We start from the raw sequence: 18,141 nt of genomic DNA, 5'->3' as shown, positions 1-18,141 counted from the left end.
GTGAGAATGTAGAATTTCACTAAAGCTTGGTGAAAATTCAACAACTGTGTAAGGAGGGCATACAGAAATACCAAAAATCGGTGCACGCTCTCGCTCTTCTGCCCTTGTTCTCAAGCCCAGCAGGGTCAGGAGGGGCAGAGGGAACTCAGCTATTCTGTTTGATAGCAGGCAGCTTGCTACATAGATGGTTTGGATGCCACTGTGTGTGTTGCTTTTCTCCTGGCAGGTGTTTTCTAGGGGAAGAGATTACTCTAACGGCTGGGAAGAAGAGACAGAGATGAAGGACAAAAATACACTGCTCACAGATTTACTGCTCGTAGCTCAGTTTTTATAGCTCAGATTTACTTTGTGACTGTAGGACCTCATCTCTCTTCAATACGTGTTTGCCTAGAACAGAAGAATGTTAGTTACAGCCTTGGCGATGTTACGCGTAAGTCTAAATTACAGGACCTATTGCAGTCTAGTTGCAGGCTTGACCTTGTATTTCTCTTTCAAGTCCTGCATATGTATGTTATATGGTCCAATGCTTCTATGCCATTAAAGAGAAATGGGCGTCCTCCATGTGACGCCGTAATTGTAGCTTGTGATCTGCTCACGGCTGAGGAATAGACATGTTCTCAGCCTGCTACAGTGTCTTGATTTACGTCTGGCAACGAGCTTCGACTAGCTCTGCATTTATATTTGGAACGAAAAGTGAATGACAGCTGCTAAAACTTCCAGTCGCTTGGTTCTGAAACTAAAATACCAATTTAAAATGTTTTTAGGATAGCATGTGAAAGGTTGTGTTCTTTTGGGCCCCCCTGACCTGCACCATGTTGTCCACTTGCCTCCCACGTGGCAACGTGAGAAGGTCACTGCTGCCTGTCGGTGGAAGCAGGTGCTCCTGTCTGCGGCAAAGGTATGCCGAACGGTAGCACGCTTCAAAGGTTGGAGTGATGTAAATGGCCTGCCCAGACTTTGGTCCTAGAAAAGCAATCCCCGACGGACACAGGCTGCCTGGGATCAGGTCTGGGCCTTATGAGAATCCTCTCCTTTCCTTCTGTATTGAATATGGTTTGCTGGCAGAAAGTGTGCCAGAGCGTGCTAGTCCTTAGGACAGTAACTCTTGAAAAAGTCCCTGACAGCAAAGCTAAATCCCTAATCATAAGAAGCAGCGTTTATTTAGTTGGGGATTTGATCTTGTTTGTTTGCTTATTTGTAAATCTTGCTGTCTGTTTTGACCTATGTTTCAGTGAAATAAAGATGTTCCTTCTTTTCTGTTCTTCTGGTAAATGTGTATTGCAATGCATAATTTTCAAACCAAGGTGGTTCTCAGAAGGTACTGTTTTTGTTGGGGACAGATAAAAAATTGATGTGATGAAATGTGTTGGCTTTCTTTCAAGGAGCCTGTCAATCCAGCACAAGACTTAAAAGATCCGGAGAATTAAAATGCACAATTTACCTCCAAGGTCATCTTCAATATGGGGAGTGCTGTCAATTATATCCACAGGAGTTGGTTTCCAGTGGTAAGTGGTAACTGTTTCTGCTGGCAAGCTGCCTGGAAGGTGGTCAATGACTTATGAATCCCAGAAACACTTCTGGGCATGGCAGCCCGAGGAGCTGCCACGTTCTGCAGACTGGAGTGGCAGTGCATTCTGTTCTGTCCCACAGATAGGAACGTCCTTCCTTCCTTCCTTCCGGAATTACTTTGCTTTTAATCCCAAATTTGAAGTGTTCAAAGTACGCACTTGCTTGGGGCTTCACGTCTTCAGAGCTGGCAAAGAAACCCTTTTGCAGGTGAAAGAGAAGATACTTGCTTAAGCTAGCACCTTCTGTTTTCAAGGCTCTAGATTTTAGAATTCACATTAATGGGGAAGTTAGAATTTTTAAACTTAATGTTGTCCCCCGGTTCCGATATCTCTGCCGCCCAGTTTGCACAGTTAAAAAGATGGCAATATTCCAATTGCTTCTTTTTTACCCTAGTCTGACTAGTTCTCTTGTGTGGAACGTCTCCAGGTATCTTATGACAAAGCAAGGCCATGAATAACACCAAGGGTCTGCAGAGCACTTACCTGGCCTTGCAGCTCCCTGAAAAAGGCGCTGTACTTGTACTGAGCTTGTATTGAACCTTAGCATCCTCTCTGCAACTCTAGAAAACGTGGCATCACGGCGTAGGCATATATGCAGGGAGCATCCTCCAGCAGCCCTTCAGAAGTTTCCTTGTGAAGGGAGGTGCTGTGAACTGTTCTACAGCTTTGGAAAATTTCCTGATTTTTCTTTTTTTTTTTTAAGCTTAGTTATTAAAGGTCCATTATTGCACAGTGGCAGACCTGGGAAATGGAGCCTGGACTTCCCAGTTATTCTAATTGCTGGATAGCTTTGTCTGATGGGAATTGACCCAGCATACTTTGAAAGATAGTGCTTTGGGATGGCTGAAATACCAGGCTTTTTCTAAGGAATGAATTGCCAAACAGCAAATCTAACAAAGGTTAAGGGTTGCTCTGTAGCAGGGTAAGTTTTACTTTTCCATCTGTGTTCCAGTTGGAAGACGTGGAAAGCTATTGAGTTACCCTGGATCTAAACGTGGGTAGTGAGCTGATTAATGTCGGGTTTGTTGCTGTTGGCAGCATTTGTCTATAGATTTACAAAGACTTTTAAATTTATAGGGTAATATTGTGATTATCTGAAAGCATAAGATGAGCCATAGCGATTACAGGCATGAAATCCTACTTCAAGGATCCAAGCTTCATCTCTCTTTTTAATCAGAAGTTCCAATCTTGTGTTCCCAAGAAAAATAAGAGGACAAAATCCATTGGAAGCAGTGAGTGAAGTGTTCTAATGGTAGTACCTTTACTGCCCCTTTCTTCCACATCACATTTCTAGCCATCAGGCTTTCATATGCCTATGTCCAACAGAAGGAACTCGAGTTCCTTCAGTTCTTCTTTACTTTGTAGCCACATGTGCTTGCCATTTCTTAACTTCTCAGCTAAACAGATAATGCTTCTGAAGTGGTTACTGTAAAGGCTCTAATTTTCAATCCTCTGGTTACTGGACTGACTATTTGAATTTAGTTCGTTCTTTCACCACTTTTTCTGGAGAGTGATTGCCAGAAGTGGGTATGACATTCCCATTGCCGTTGCACCTCCCACGTTTTATGCAGCCAAGCCCTTCGGGCGCAGTGTCTTACCCAGCGTCTGTGCCCACCTGCTTGTCTTCCATCACCCTCTGCGTTTTTTTTAACGTCTGCTTTTTCACAGGACAGAGTGCTACAGTCTGAAAAGCACTTCTCTGAGCACGGCTAGACTTTGGATGCAGTGAGACACGTTTTTGCCTGCTTCCAGGTAGACTGCTTTCAAGGAATTTTCTTTGTCTTTGTTGTTTACTCACCACAGCTTGCGTGAGCTGGGATCTTCTTCAGAGTCTGGGCTTTTTTTGTGACTTCTAATAACATATTAAATAGTTCAGGCCTGGGAACACATTCTTGTATAAACTGAATGCAAATGTACACAATCATTAATGATTTTTCAGTTACAGTCATAGGACCTACTAGTTAGTCAGCTTTACTCTCTTTAATGTGTCATGTTGTTTCGGAATCAGTTTAGTTCCCTAATCAAGGTGTCATGCAGTAGCCAACTCTAATGTATTACAGAGCTTTTAGTAAATTGCATCAACACTATCGCTTTAAAAACAAAATTCATTCCGTTGTTTTTCCCAGGATTGGTGGCACAGAAGCAGGCTTATGATTTGATTACTCGTACTTTGGAAATATTGAGGGGGGAGGGGGGCTGGCATTTTTCCAATCATCTGCAGCTTTCCTGGTTTTCAAAGCCTTATTAAAAATTGATATTGATGGGCAAGCTTGCTTTTCAGCTTTCACAGTATGGAACAGTCCCTCGAGAACAGGTTGCATAGCCAACATCTGTGAAGGGGGAGACCTCTGCCCTGCAGCTTAGGAGGGTTAAATTACCCAACCCTGCCCCCAAGTTAGGAAACGGAGTCAGAGGCTGATGCAAAGATAGGTGCCTTTCATGAAATCTCATTGCCAGCGAGCACTGAACACCCTGGTGTGACCAGAAACAGCCAAGCAGCCTCGGTAGCTCCCTTCTAAACAGAAGAACGCAAAAAGATCTGAAAGTGCAAAATAAAGCTTCTTATTCTTTGTGGGACTGGCCAAAGAGCGTAAGGCTCAGCCCTTAACAGTTGCCTGAATGGAAAGGACGTCAAATTCATGTGCTGCCTTTCGCTGTTGCGGCTGCAGTTCACTCCTCCTCTGATCTCTAGGCTTGGTTTGCAGTCTCGGTTCCTGCGCGTTTGCTGTGCCTTCAACAGCGTGTTCGCTGGGATGGAAAGTGCTCGAGTGGTGGCCCTGTCACGTAGCGTGCTCCAAGTTGTGTAATCAAGTATTTCATAGGGTTTTAAAACTACCAGTGCAGAGAAGAGAAAGCACTAAATCAAATGCCTGTGGAGGACAGCAATGAATTAGGTCATCTATTAAATTTTTCATCTCTTGAGTCTGCTCAAGCCCAGCAGCATCCAAAGCAGTATAAATCTGAGGATTCATGGTCTTAAAATGGGAAAGTAATGGATGAGAGAGAGATACAAGGAGCTGTATTCCTGTCCCCCTTTTTTTCTTTTTAAATACAGCAGAAGGACTTTTGTTGGCCAAGCTGATCGTGAATCCACCTCAGGTTTATCAGCCTCCTTTCATATCAAGCTGAACATGAATAATTTGCCAAAAGGGAACTATTTCGTAGCAGGGTGGTTAATACAGCATGGATAAAAGACATTTGCAAAGTCTGGTGCAACTCAGAGAGGAGCAAAATTATTTTATTTAATAAAGGATAAATCTATACAAATCAGACCAGAAGAAAAGTCTCTTGTCTTAACTTTCCTCCTCTCCCCTCCCACCACTGCAGTGGTATAACCAAAATTTAAACTACCGTACATGGGCGTAGCTCCCTTGCTGTCACTGGAGGTATGCTGACTCATGCCAGCAGAAAATACGATCCTTGTGCCCTATAGTAGGTTTGCTAGTTTTTGGTGATTTCCCCTTGTTTTTACTGGTTCAAGTTGTTTTCTCAGGGCACTATTGCACCATTTGATAGCCTAATATATACTAACGATAGAGTGATGATAATAATATTCTACGACTTGCCTTCTCTTCCTTGACTTTTCATCCTATTGCCGCCTCTTTGAAACTTTTTGTCAGCACTTGAACAGGGAAGAGGAGAAATTATTTTTCATCCTCTGAGCCTGTTAGCATCATGATGCAGAACAGGGAGAAAAAGGTTTTGCTTCTCCTTTGTGGTTAAAAATAAGCGAGATGTGTAGTAATTTCTGTTACCTTCGCTTAGCAGAGTGAAGTCTGGCGAAGTCCCTCTGTATTTCTAACTATCTGGCGCGGGGATGCTTCGTGCAGTTCGGGTTGATGCAGACTAGGTGGAGTAAAAGGAGCCTGCAGGGTGAGCAGCGCAAGGCTGAGGAAACATGCCTGAAAACAGACTGCAGATGGGCGAGATAAACAGGATCCCCAGGCTGTGACTGAGTAGGCAGGCCTCTTTAATGGCTCTTAGCAACGCCCCTGCTTTGACCCTCCTCATATGTGAGGAAAATCAAATCAATACACTGTTCTTCAAACCACGATGCTGCAGCAGCAGCAGGGCATTGTGGCAGCCTTCGTCTCTTAAATTCATCAACGCTTTTCAGTTTGCTGCTCTCTGGATATCTGTCCCTGCATCTCTGCTGAGGAAGACCCTGACTGCATCTTTAATCGGATTGCTTGAGCTCCCATGCACAACCTCCTTCTTATTAGCAAGTATTAGGTAGGCAATTTTAAAGTGCTTTTGGATTTGCAGGCAGCTTTAACATTGATCTGAGAATTCTATTGTATTCTCTGTAAACATAGCAGAAGCCTCTCTTTAAAGCCTATTCTTTTTAAAATCTTGCTTTTCTTCTGTTTTTGTGGTTGGGCAGGGGGGATTTCTGTTTTTTCCTTCTTTTTAAAAAAAAGATGATGTAGCCGGTTTGTGCTTTTGGAAAAGGATATTCCCTCGTTGATCCCTCCCCTGTTCTGCAGAACAGCTATACCCGCTGCCGTACAGCTACTTTCAGTGTTGATGAACATCTGTTCAACCGTCTAACGTATAGGGCAGGCTGCTCACTCTTTTATTCTTTAATTTTCCGGTGCGTACTTCAAGGCGGCAGATCAGGACTCGACCCACTAAGTAAGTTCTGCTTTGGTTCCAGAGATGGCTAACAGAGGACCAAGCTATGGCTTAAGCCGAGAAGTTCAGGAAAAGATTGAACAGAAATATGACCCGGAATTAGAGTCTAGGCTGGTGAACTGGATTATTGTACAGTGTGGAGAACAGATAGAGCACCCTCCTCCTGGAAGGCAACATTTTCAGACCTGGCTGATGGATGGAACGGTAAGTGTTTTGTCCAGTTGCATACTGGCATGGGTTTGTATGCACAGTGTCCTTATTTTCTGTCTTCATCTAGCTAAATTGGTCAGAGCTCATGGCCAGTGCATAAATAGATATCTTAGCGTCTGATTTATTTCCTTTTGACCAGGAATCTTAATATCAGAAAATAATTATTCTACTAGCCCACTGGGATTAGCACAGTACTTATGATTCTTATGAGTCATGCATGTTATATATGAGTATGACTCATTTCTTCAGCACCTGTTCTCATACAGTTAAATGAGATCTGTTTTCAAATCAGATGTATACTTTTGTTTTTAAGAAATAATCAGTGTTGACAAGGAAAGGTGAAGAGATGCAGAAAATTTGAAGGATTGGATTATGTCATAACTGTTTTCTTCTTGGGAATAATTCTGTAGCTAAAACATTGTATTCCATTGGTTTATTGAACAACAGGCAGATGCTGCTGTTTGCAGTGGGCTGTAAGAATACGCTAATCATTGAATCTCCGCCAAAGTGACTTTAACAATATTTCAATTGACATTGCTTATTTTTTTGGCTCGGGCATGTGGTTTCTTCTCTGTCAGTTGTTACATAACCTTTACCAGTGATTGCTTTGTTGTTTCTAGCAGATTAGGATTTATGTGGTCAGGCTATTGCCATCAGTTAATGAAAGCTTTAATGCATTTCTGATATACTTTGAATATTATCGATTCGCTTTTTTCTGTTTTTTTAATTGAAGAAATTATGTCCCTGACAGAAACTGGCCAGGTCAAAAGCATTTTGCAGCATCATTTCATGTGCAGAAATTGCCTCCTGGTTTGGTGACTGCTTTCTAATTTTATTTCTGTATTTCTCTCTCAGCTGTTATGCAAGTTAATAAACAGTTTACATCCAAAGGGAAATGAGCCCATTGCAAAGATCTCTGAATCAAAAATGGCTTTCAAGCAGATGGAACAAATTTCGCAGTTCTTAAAAGCTGCTGAAATCTACGGAGTAAGAACAACAGATATTTTCCAGACAGTGGATTTATGGGAAGGTAAAAATAATAAACTGGAAGTCAGCTTGCAGTCTTCATTTTACTTTGCTTTGATGTGTTGTAATGGTGCATTTTGTCTAAGGCATATTCTCTAATGTAATTATCTTTTGTTTCTGTTTGCCTTACCTCATTACCATGTTCCTCCCCTGGTGCATTATCTCCTCTGAGGGATTTACATTGCCCTGAGGGCATAACGGAGCCTTTCCAAGCTCATATGTTATCCAAAAGCCATCATTCTGATAGAAATCCACAGACCTAGTAAAACAAATGTTTTCTATGCTAATTATTTCCAAGTAAATAGCTTCTAATAGCAAACATAGAAAACCCTTATTTTCTGATGACAAAATTTTATTGCCGTTCTCAAATTATAAGCAAAGCTTAAATTAGAGCTGTAAAATGCATTCCCAGGAGCATATATGCCTCTGTGGAGCTTATGAGGGCTCATTTATGACTAGCGAGAAGCAAAACTCACTGCTAACACCATGCTAGCTGAGCATCTCTCTCTAAGGATACAGTCTTTTTAGAGAGGTCACTATGGCAACAGCAAAAAAATTCAGCGTGCCCCTGTGGTTTTGCAGTAACCCAGGTGAAGGCTATCTCCATCCCATGCTCGAAGTGGAAACTGAAGAGCTGAGTCATTTGTGCGTTCCTGTGGCTGGTTTTGCCCGCTTCGGTGGTGGTGCATCTCTTCCCCGTGCTCTTGCCAAATACACTGTGTATCCTGCATCTCTCTGGACAAGGTGATGCAAAACGCTTTGTGTGAAGGCTCAAAACAAGGACAGCTGCAGGGTAGCGAAAGCATCAAAAACCTGCCATGAGAATCACGCAGTGGAAAGAGGAAAGCAATCCCTTGAGGAAGCTGGTTTGTGTAGGAACACAGAAGGAGCAAAAAAGTGGGGTCTGTTTTCACAGGCTGTCGGGATATGTGAAAGAGATCGCTCCTCTGAAGGACAGTGCGAGGAATGAATGACTAGGTAGCTCTTTGTGGACAGGTTGGAAGGGAAGGACATTCTGACAGCTGGAGTTCCTGCGATCTGTAATGTTCTCAGGGTGCCAGATTTGCCTGACAAATCCTGTCTTTGGGCACAAGGGCAGGACAGTTTCTGCCAGTTCAGTCTTCAGTGTTTCATCCAGTCTACCTTTAACTGTCTTAAAGGAAGGGATTTTCACTTCCCTGAGTAACACCCTCCCCCCTCTCAGCCTAGCAGGCTGTTGAAAGAGAAGCTCCATCTATCTTGTGAGGGATGATAATAGCTTATTTCAGATGCTGTTCTTTGCAGTCTTTTGCATCTCGTAATGGCTTCACACCATGCAAATGAAAGTATGGTACATTGATCCTTGGGATGAAAAGGACTTGCTTTGAAGACAAAAAGCTCCTAATGATGGTGGCTCTCTCCTCATTTCTCTTCCTTTCACACATCACCTTTTCTCAACAGATGTAAGGAAAAAAGCTGGTAACTTCCAGAGGACAGGAAGCCAAAACACAGCTCTCAGCCTAGGAGGGAGACATACAAGACTTTTCTTCACTGTTATTTTAGGACTTCCCGAAACTAATCTGTGTCTCCTCACTTTCCCACTCCCTTTTCATCCCTCCTGCTGCTCATTTCGGTGCTGAGATGAAGCAGTGTGTCTCGCCAGCAGTGAGTCACTGCGAGCTTTTTGTGTCTAACCGTAACTCTGACCTCTAGCATCTGTGCTGCTTCAGGGCTGAATCATCTGAACCTGCGTGCATTAGCTGGACAGAAAGGACAGTCTCTTTTTCACTGTTTCATAATTGCAGCGCTCCTATACTTCAGGCCATAACCTCTTCAGAAAGAGAGGAGATGTCAATGTATGTTTATAGGGAAAGAAAAGTATGTGTGACTGAAAAACAGCTTTTCTCTGGCACTAATTGTTTTCCGAGGGCTTTTGCTTTGAAATTCTTAGTAATGATTAATGAAAATGTTTTAGGACGCAATCTGCTGTTGGCTGTTTCAAACTCACTCAGTCCATCTGGTGCATTTTTCTTCACCTCTGCGACTTCTTGGTCCAGGAGAAGTATTGCCTCTCTTTTGGTCCTTTCTTACATAAATGTACTGTGCTAGCAGCTTTCCCTAATCCATGCCCCAGATATTACGTTCACTGTTTTTTGCAGGTGCCTCCCCAGTATATTTTCCAGGCAGGCAAGAAGCAACTGTACCTCTGGGTACTTGTTCAGCCTTACAAAACAGCATTTCAGGAATACTGTGCAGAGCAGTTCTGTCTCTTTGTGTCCAAACCTTCCCCTTTCTGGACCTGGAGAAGGCGGCTTCCAGCCAGGTTTCCCCCAAAGAGAGAGGCTTAGCCTCAGTGACCAGAGGGCCCTTCCTCCGTGCACAGCCAGTGCCAAGGTCCTCTGCGGGGCTCTGCTGTTCCAAGCGCGCTGCAGCGGGCGCTGAAGATGCAGAAGAACCGCCATCAGCGTGGGTCCCGGCGGCCTGATCCAGGGAGGCCGGGGCTGGAGCCGGGCCGGCGGCCCACATGGCTGTCAATGAGCAAGGACCAGAGCTGAGGCAAGGCGCTGACCACAATTTTCTGCAATGCCAGAGTCAAGCCTGGCTTCTGAGAATGCGTGTGATCCCTTCTGTCAGGTGGCTGCAGTAACACTGGCTTCCTCAGTGGAGATTTAAAATTTTTCACAGCCCTTTTTATGCTGACCACCAAGCCCCTTGTATCCTTTGCTGGAAGAGGGCAAATGTCACAAGACCGCACGGATTTGGGGTCTCCCTCGCCCGCAGCATCCTCCATACGCAGCGAGGAGGCTCCGCGAAGCGGGGCCCTGGCCGCGGCTTTGTTTTGTCACGTGGCCCTCGGCTCCCACTCGGTCTGTTTTTCCCTGCAGCGTCTCCCACTCGCCGCTGACAAATAAAGCAGAGCTGAGTGCAGCGTGGGGGGGGCTGCCAGATGGCTGCGTGAGGCTGGGCATCATATTTTGCTACCCGTCTTTTGTTTCTTTTTCTTTTTTTTTCTGCGCTTGCCGTCATTATTCAGCTCATTCACTTTTAAATCCTTCTTCGCATCCCTCTTCATCCCAGTCAGTCACCCGCACTCCTTGTTATATAGGAGGCATCCCAAGGACGTTGCATCAGGCATCTGTTACAGCATATGGTCCATCTGCTGCTTCGGGGAGCTCCGACTCTTTCTGCCTCGCGCTCTTCCATGTGTGCCTGTGTACGTGCGCCTGTGGGATGCCGGCTCTTCAGCTGCCCTCTCTTAAGCAAGGACCCCGTCTGATGCAGTTTGCATTAAAAAATACAGTAAAACGAGGATTCTGGATAGCTGACAGTTTATTTGCTGAGCAAATGGTCCCCTGCAGACAGGATTGCTATAAACTCTAATAGGCTGTATGACAGCCACAGTTGGAAGCTGCTAGACATTTTCAGCTTTCGGGTGTCTTCGTCACCTCGGCCAGCATGTTACGCATTTAGGTTTGTATGGACCGGAGCCCTGAACTTCATCTACCTATAGTCAGGGTGATGCATAGCATAAACACAGAATGTGCAATGCTCGCGTCCCTCTACGCTCCAGCTGGTCTACAGCGATTTCCATTAATATTGGTCCACTGGAGGTATTTCTGAAATCTGTTACCGTCATCATGTCTCTAGTATCTCACGTTTTTATGAATTACTTATTTTCCCATGTGAAGAACTTACTTACAGTCAAAATCAGATCTGTTAACTAGATAAATTATTTTAGGAAAGAGAACAGAAGGAAAGGGAGGGGAATCATAGAAACAGTTATGGAAGGATTTCAGAAGAAGGGAGAGGCAAAAGACAGATTTTCAACAACTTACCACCTCACACAATTGGAAATACATGCTGCAAATCATATTTGCTAGAAAGTTTTCCAAAAGTTACCACGTCTGGATTGGATAATGAGTTAGAGTCTGACTGATATTTTATGATCCCTGCCCTTTTTACATGAAGCGACAAAGTGCAGAGGAAGAACTAAGAAAAAAGGAGTGATCTTAATTTTTTAAAAATTTCTGTGTTGTTTTTTTTTTTTTTAACTCACTGGAGGAATCAACAAAAGATGCTGGCCAAAAAGGAAAATTTATTTATTATCCTAATTTTGCAAGGAGAGACAGGAGGAGGGGATACCATTTTTAAAATGTAAACCTCTATTGAAAATGAGCCTTATACTTCAAAGGTGTAAGGTACCCTCCTGGAAGCCTGGTGAATTTTCAGCTAGGTGGAAGGTGTACCTCTAAGCAAGTGATAGGCAAGTTCACCCCTCTCAATACAGATGGGATAAATTGTCCCCTGAGAAGCTTTTCTCTCACTGTTGTTTATGGAGGGAACCTAAAGAAGTAGTGATGACCAGATACGTAACTATTACTTGGCTAAAGATGAGATGAGCCCTGACTTTTTGAAATGAGGAATGAACATAGGGAGTGAGAAAGTGGAAGAACAGAGGACTGGATGGCAGGAACTGAAGGTATGAAACTGCAGAGCGTTGATTTTTGGCAGCCTGAGAAAGGAAGCCTGTAGGAAGGATCTGGAAGGTGATTTGATGGGTAAACTGGGAAGGGCTGATGCGAGTTAACCGCACAGGACCTCTCCAGGACTGCCGTGAGCTCTGTTAGCACAGGGGCTGTCTGGAATGGCCAGGGGTTTAATGGTGGGATCAGCCTTACCAGTTTACAGGTGAAGAAACTCAGACACAGCACAGTTACTTACCACATTGTTCTTCTTCAGCCACGTTTTACTGAGTATATTCCTGTTCTTTGTACACCAAAGTGATCTCTTCTTAGGAGAACATTTTGCCAAAAGGACTATCTAGAAGGGCTTAAAATAGTATGGGGGAAGGCATTCAAATAGCCAGAGGCCTGGAAACCTGGAAATGTCTGAATTGTTAAGTTTTGCTTTAATGCTGTCCCTTTGATGACTTTTAATAAGCTCTTGCATGTCAGTACCTCCATTTCAGCAAACGTAAAGTAGCATTTATAATGCTATTAATGCACTTTTTCAGGGGAGCTGAGGGAATTAGTTAATACATTGGATAAAAGTGTTTATCAGTGTGCCAAGCTCTTTGCTGTGCAAGGATTTCTTATATTAATTTCACCGTCTGGCTTTCTAGGGAAGGACATGGCAGCAGTGCAGAGAACCTTAATGGCTCTAGGCAGTTTGGCAGTCACCAAGGATGACGGATGCTACAAAGGGGATCCATCCTGGTTTCACAGGTAAAGTCCAAAGCGCAGCTGCTCAGAGCTGTCTTCTCCAGGAAGCTGGTAATATCGTCTGCCTTTAGGCTTTAAGGAAATTTATTGGGAAAGGAAGGGAAAAATCTTTCCAAAGTTTCCTTGTAATGGAGAGATTTTTCTCTCTGGAGTCTAGAGGAGGGAAGCAAAGACCCAACCAGGCAGCAACATTTTCTACCCTTCACTGATTCCCATCTTTGTCAGCATCACTGCTAGGCCCACGTCTTACCAAGATATGGTAAAGCCTAAAGTTACACCAGGGCAGCTGGGGAGGAGCCCTGTGGGAGCTGTGTTGCGCAGCCACGCTGCTGCCTGTTCTTACGTAGCCCCCGTCACCACCCCTTACGTGTCCCTCCCGCCCCGGCGCTGGGACAGCACTGCTGGTACCGCGGCTAAGGAGCGCGTCGCCCATGGCTCCAGCTCTGGTTTCCTCCTTTTGAACGAGGCTGTTAGAGGTGTGTTGGTGTGGACGTGTGCGTGCACGCGTGGGGACCCTGCTGGATGGTTGGCTTTCGGTAGCGCATGCGGGGAGCGGCGCAGCATCCTGCTCCAGGCGCCTTCGTAGCGTATCCATCTTGCTGCGTGAGGGGCCCACGCTGACCGCTGAAGACGAGACATAATTTTCTCGTCCGCGGACGTTATCCCTGACTCTTATTCCCTAGAAGGAGTGCAACGATACTTAGGAAATTCAGCCACCAGTTTTGATGACACTCGTCTATGTAGCAGCTTCAGCTAATCCTCTATAGCCACTTATGAAGAAAAGGGAACGAAAATGGCTGCAGCCACGCAGGTGTGTGTGTCCTAAGAGCAGCTGGCAGGAAAAGCGTACTTTTGCCTACATCAGATAACAGACCAAAAGGCTAACGAAGGCATGGCTCTCATGGGTGTCTGCAAACCCCGCTTTAGTGACCCCTTTACCGAGCAAAGAGAAGGCATGAAGCCTCTTTCCATTTTTCATCAAACCAAAACCGATTTCCTTTCCTAGTCATCTTTTTTCTTGAGGAGTACCACTTAGCTGTGAAGAATTCTCTGTCTTGGCAAAGCTGTTTATTTGCTCTAACACTCCATTTGTTTTGGCTGGGGAGGCTGAGAAGCGGGGACAGGAAGAAAAGGAAATCCTCCCGCCCGCCGTTAGCCCTCCTGCCCCACAGGCACACTGTTGACAGGAGACTCTGCCATCCAGGAGTGTTTCTTGTGCCGAAATGTCTGAGGCGTGTTAGCAAAAAGAGCGTTGGCTGCTTGTCTTAGGTTTCCTTGAATTTTCTGATGCCCAGGTGAGGCTCAGCAAAAGCAAAGCAACCTTCATTTGGTTTGTCTTAAACCTTGAGCTGGTTTAACTGAGGCTAAGGGAGATGTGAATTTTAGGTGAATAAGTGCAAACTTCTATGCATTCTTCATATAAAATTAGTTTAAATTAACTTAATGCAGTCCACAAAGAGATTTGTATTTATTGAATATAATTGGGTTTAAAATTCAAATCCAATTACAAGCTTTAATATAAACCAGACATGAAATCACTATGACCCAGACAGGCTTGTTTTATGTAACTAAAACAAAGTCCTAAATGGAAAAATTAATTTTCATCTGGACTCTCAGTTGTGGGTGGGAACAGTTTTCATTGGCATAAAGGAAAATGTGATCACCTCCCTTCTCCCCTAGCTGTCTGTCCTGCCCATACTGCTTGGACAGCCAATCCATGTCTATTGCAGCCCCTGAAATACCATTTTTAAAGCCACCGCCTTAAGGAAAACTGGTGTTATTTCTATAAGGAATTAACATATGGCAGATCAGGAGCTGTTTTCTGAGTAGCTTGCCCATCCATTCAGGCGGATCAAGCCCCCTCGCTGCCAGCCAGTGTTAGTTGTAAGTCAGGGCTTTCGGGCTGATTCTTAATCACCTTAAGTTAAATTGAAAGAAGTCAAGATTAAATGGAATAGAAGTATCCATGCAGGGATCTACAGTGATTAAGATAACCCCACACTTGAGCTAAGCCGTTTAACTTTCCATTGCCAGTGTCTCGCACACCCAGTCCCACCAGGCCTGATTCCCCCTTCCTTGCGTGCCCTAGCGAGGTCCACGGGTCCACGGCTCTTTGGTGTCTCGCAGCGTGGCTGCCACAAGCACTGGTGCAAAGCTGGCATAAAAAGTTAACAGATCTGCATGGTGGGCTCAGTTTGCGGTAAGGGTGATGCCGGCTGCTGGCAGACAGGCCAAACAGGACTTGACGTGGTGTGAGATGCTGAGGGGAATAGACTTGCCCTCACCTCTTTTTCTACAGTCTCAGTTAAGGCTATTTCCACCAACCTAAAGGAAATCGCAAGTATGTGTTGTTATCTGTACAACCATCATATACTAAATGCACTGCTTATGATGGTAAAAATAACACTATATGATCCAAACTGTACATGTAAACAACTTTTATTAGCATATTCAGATTTCCCTTTGGTCTCTTTTTTATTTCTTCTTTACAGTTCTAATTTTTTTCCTGTTGGTAGTTACATTTCAACTTCCTGTGGAATTAATCCACAACACAGCTGAAAACTCTAGGAGGAAAAAGAAAAAAAATAATAGAATGTGTTCCTGGGATTGTAATTAAAATAAAGGCGGACACAGTGAACCTGAGATTCAATCAGGTAATAGGAGTAGTTCTAAAAACATCCTCTCGTGGCTATCCTGGCAGTAGTTCGGTGCCCGGGTAAGGATTCTGGAAAAGAAATTAAGCACAGAGAGAGGGGGCTGCTTTCTGAGGCGCCCGCAGTTCTGCGCGCCTCCCTCCAAAACAGCAGGCTGTCTGGCAAGAGCTGTGGGATCTGAGAGCCGGCGATGGGCCTCTGTAAGCCCTCTTAATAGTCTGTGCAGTGACACTGGAGACCCGTTCCAATAAAGGACAGGTCAGCACTGGTTTTCTGTGGGTCTTTCTCACCTTTCTGCTTTGCTGGGCTTTGGCGCAGATGTGGGTTCTTCTCCTGCCACGTCCTGAACACCCTGAGCCTAGCAAAGACTTTAAGTGCTTTTTTGGACTTGAGCCAGGGTGCTCAGCACGGTACAGGATCAGACCCTCACGGAGAGGATCACGTTGATGGTTTTCAATCACAGCAGGCACCTAATCTAGCATTTTCATCTAGTGGTGGGGTGGGGAGAAAAGGGGAATTGTAACGCGATGCCATGTTGCGGGGGAACCTGATCCCAGGACAAACAGACACGGCAGGGAGAAAGATTGTACCTGGGTGGGAGTGGAGCCTGGCTGATTGAAAGCCTCCCTCAGTCTGGGGCTCTGCTGATTCATACGGCTTATTTGGCAGCAACAGGCTGATCCGTCTCCCTTGTAAATGACTTGTTTTCCCCACTTTGTGTAAATGAAAGATTAATCCAAGATGAACAGTTTCTCGCAAGGCAGCAGGGTACAAACTTTTGTGCTTCTTCTTAGCAGCCACTTTTGCCCTCAGTGCTATTTTCAGGGAAAAGAGGCTCCTTTTAAAAGCCAACAAAGGTTCATTGATCCAAAGGGCTTTTGAGACCAGGGACACCGAACAAAAGTGGTCAGTATGTTTTGACAGAAGATAAAGGACTGTCATACAGTTAAGACACAGGTGCAAAGGGCAAAGTCTATTGCTTAGAGGAGAGAGATCTGGAAATGGCAACAGCGCAATTGTTTTGTCCTGCGGGCAGCCATCGTCCGCGCTGCGGAAATGAGCAAGTCACTTCTCTGTCCCGTTGTTCCTCCGGGTACATTCAGCTCTTATTTACTCCACTGAGTTAAATGATACCAATTTGTGCTCTTGCTCCAGATGGGTATCAACTTGTATGAGGGCACAGGTAAGTGTCTCATTGATCAGAGCCCATGGACTGCAGCTTTTAAGGGCTATAGGGCTTAACACAAATTAATCCTATCATGAATGTTATGTACAGTACTACATAAATATTTTACCTGTCATAGCTGCTGGGGAAGTCCCTTGGGGTTCTTGAATAAGTGCTACAGTGAAGGTCTGAAGTGTTGTAGGTTTGACTAGAGCATTACTTCTAACTGCAGGAAAGCCATTAGCCCAGCCAGCGGTGTCCAGCCCATGGGATCGTGCAAATGAAATATTGCATTACAGGGGGAACGTCTGTTAACATGACCCAATTTCAGATTGCTTTTCATGATCCTCTCTCTGGGCATACACGGAATGACGGCATGTCTGTATGTTGCTTTTTTGTGTCTATCTGGACAGGAAAGCACAGCAGAATCGGCGAGGATTTTCAGAAGAGCAGCTTCGTCAGGGACAGAACGTAATAGGCCTTCAGATGGGCAGCAACAAAGGAGCATCGCAGTCGGGTATGACAGGCTATGGGATGCCAAGGCAGATTATCTAACAGCATCTCTGTCTGCAGAGAAAACACTCCTTCTGCCGCATGGTCTGTTAAAAAAAAAAAAAAAAAAGAAAAAGAAAAAAAAAAGCTCATTAGTTCCCTTTCTGCCTGGTTTTTAATAGTTAGTGCTCTCTGAGATTTGGGGTACTTTTGGTTTGGTTTGTTTTATTTGCAGCTGCAAGAATTCATCTAGGCACTTGGGTTTTCGTGGTGATGTGTGTCAGTTTACAGCACGTGCGCGCTGCTGCCTCCTACTTTTCACTTCTGAACTATGCAAAGACAATTATTCTGTATTAATTTATTTGCAAAGTGTTATCTTCCATATTTGTCTCACACAGCACTTGTATCTCAACCAGTAACCTCGTTCTTCAATTCAGTGATGATATTGTTTGACCTAAGAATAAAGACAGATTAAACATACCTGTTAGACTCATTATTTAAAGGACGTAAAAGCAATTAAAACCAACAAACGTATGGTACAGCGCTGAGGAGTTAAGTGTTTTGAATGGTTGATCTGCCTCATCTCTAACCCAGAGTGACTAACTCTGAGTGACTCCTTGCTATAGTGTTTACATGTTGAATTTAGTGTTTGTTTAAAGGCACACCCAATGTATTTTCCTAAAAAGAAGAAACAATATATTATCCATCGAGTCTGATTCATGTAGTCCCACCCAATTTAGCTCAGATTTCGCTTGACCTAGTGTGCTGGGTTGACTGCAGCTGGCAAACTTGAGATAAAATCCATTTCACAGGGAAAGCAAAAGCTGTGTGTGAAAACAAAGCAAAATAAGGAATTAATGCACTGCTTCCCCTTGGCAGGCAGACCTTCAGCCACCTCCTGGAAAGCAGGGCCTCAGCGTGCATCATGGTTACTTGTTACCACAGTCATCCCCCTGCCTCCTCCTTTCCCCTGAGCTTTTCTTGCTGACCACGACACCATCTGTATGGGATAGCCCTTTGGTCAGCTGGGGTCAGCCGTCCCAGCTGTGTCCCCTCCCAGCTTCTTGCCCACCCCAGCTGTGGGGGCAGAATGAGAAAGGGAGAAGACCTTGACACTGTGCGGGCACTGTCTAGCAATGCCACCACACTAGTGGGTTATTAGCACTGCTTTAATCACGAATCCAAAGCAC

At 44.5% G+C, this 18,141-nt stretch overlaps 1 protein-coding gene across 2 annotated transcripts; it reads left to right on the top strand.

Annotated features, from left to right (window-relative positions):
• Positions 1–255: 255 nt before the first annotated feature.
• TAGLN3 (transgelin 3) lies at positions 256–17,108 on the top strand. Of its 2 annotated transcripts, XM_082303888.1 has the most exons (6): positions 256–430; positions 1,383–1,505; positions 6,226–6,407; positions 7,269–7,443; positions 12,541–12,643; positions 16,873–17,108. In XM_082303888.1, exons 3-6 carry the CDS (start codon positions 6,228–6,230, stop codon positions 17,012–17,014), a joined length of 600 nt encoding a protein of 199 aa, XP_082160014.1. In that variant the 5' UTR covers positions 256–430; positions 1,383–1,505; positions 6,226–6,227; the 3' UTR covers positions 17,015–17,108. The 2 variants fall into 2 exon arrangements, with proteins under 2 accessions (XP_082160014.1, XP_082160013.1); XM_082303887.1 differs by lacking the exons at positions 256–430; positions 1,383–1,505 and adding an exon at positions 5,730–5,801.
• The last annotated feature ends 1,033 nt before the right edge of the window (positions 17,109–18,141 follow it).

Source organism: Platalea leucorodia (assembly GCF_965183815.1).
Source record: "Platalea leucorodia genome assembly, chromosome: 2".
NCBI classification, from domain to species: domain Eukaryota; kingdom Metazoa; phylum Chordata; class Aves; order Pelecaniformes; family Threskiornithidae; genus Platalea; species Platalea leucorodia.
The sequence above is the reverse complement of the archived record's forward strand: the minus strand, read 5'-3'. Positions and strand labels throughout refer to the sequence as shown.

What these genes read in the sequence shown, in the direction of transcription:
- TAGLN3 (XM_082303888.1), top strand. Translation starts at nt 6,228, where the DNA reads ATGGCTAACAGAGGACCAAGCTATGGCTTAAGCCGAGAAGTTCAGGAA. An exon ending in GACAGTGGATTTATGGGAAG is followed by an intron (nt 7,444 to 12,540) that starts GTAAAAATAATA and finishes CTGGCTTTCTAG; the next exon opens with GGAAGGACATGGCAGCAGTG. An exon ending in GATCCATCCTGGTTTCACAG is followed by an intron (nt 12,644 to 16,872) that starts GTAAAGTCCAAA and finishes CTATCTGGACAG; the next exon opens with GAAAGCACAGCAGAATCGGC.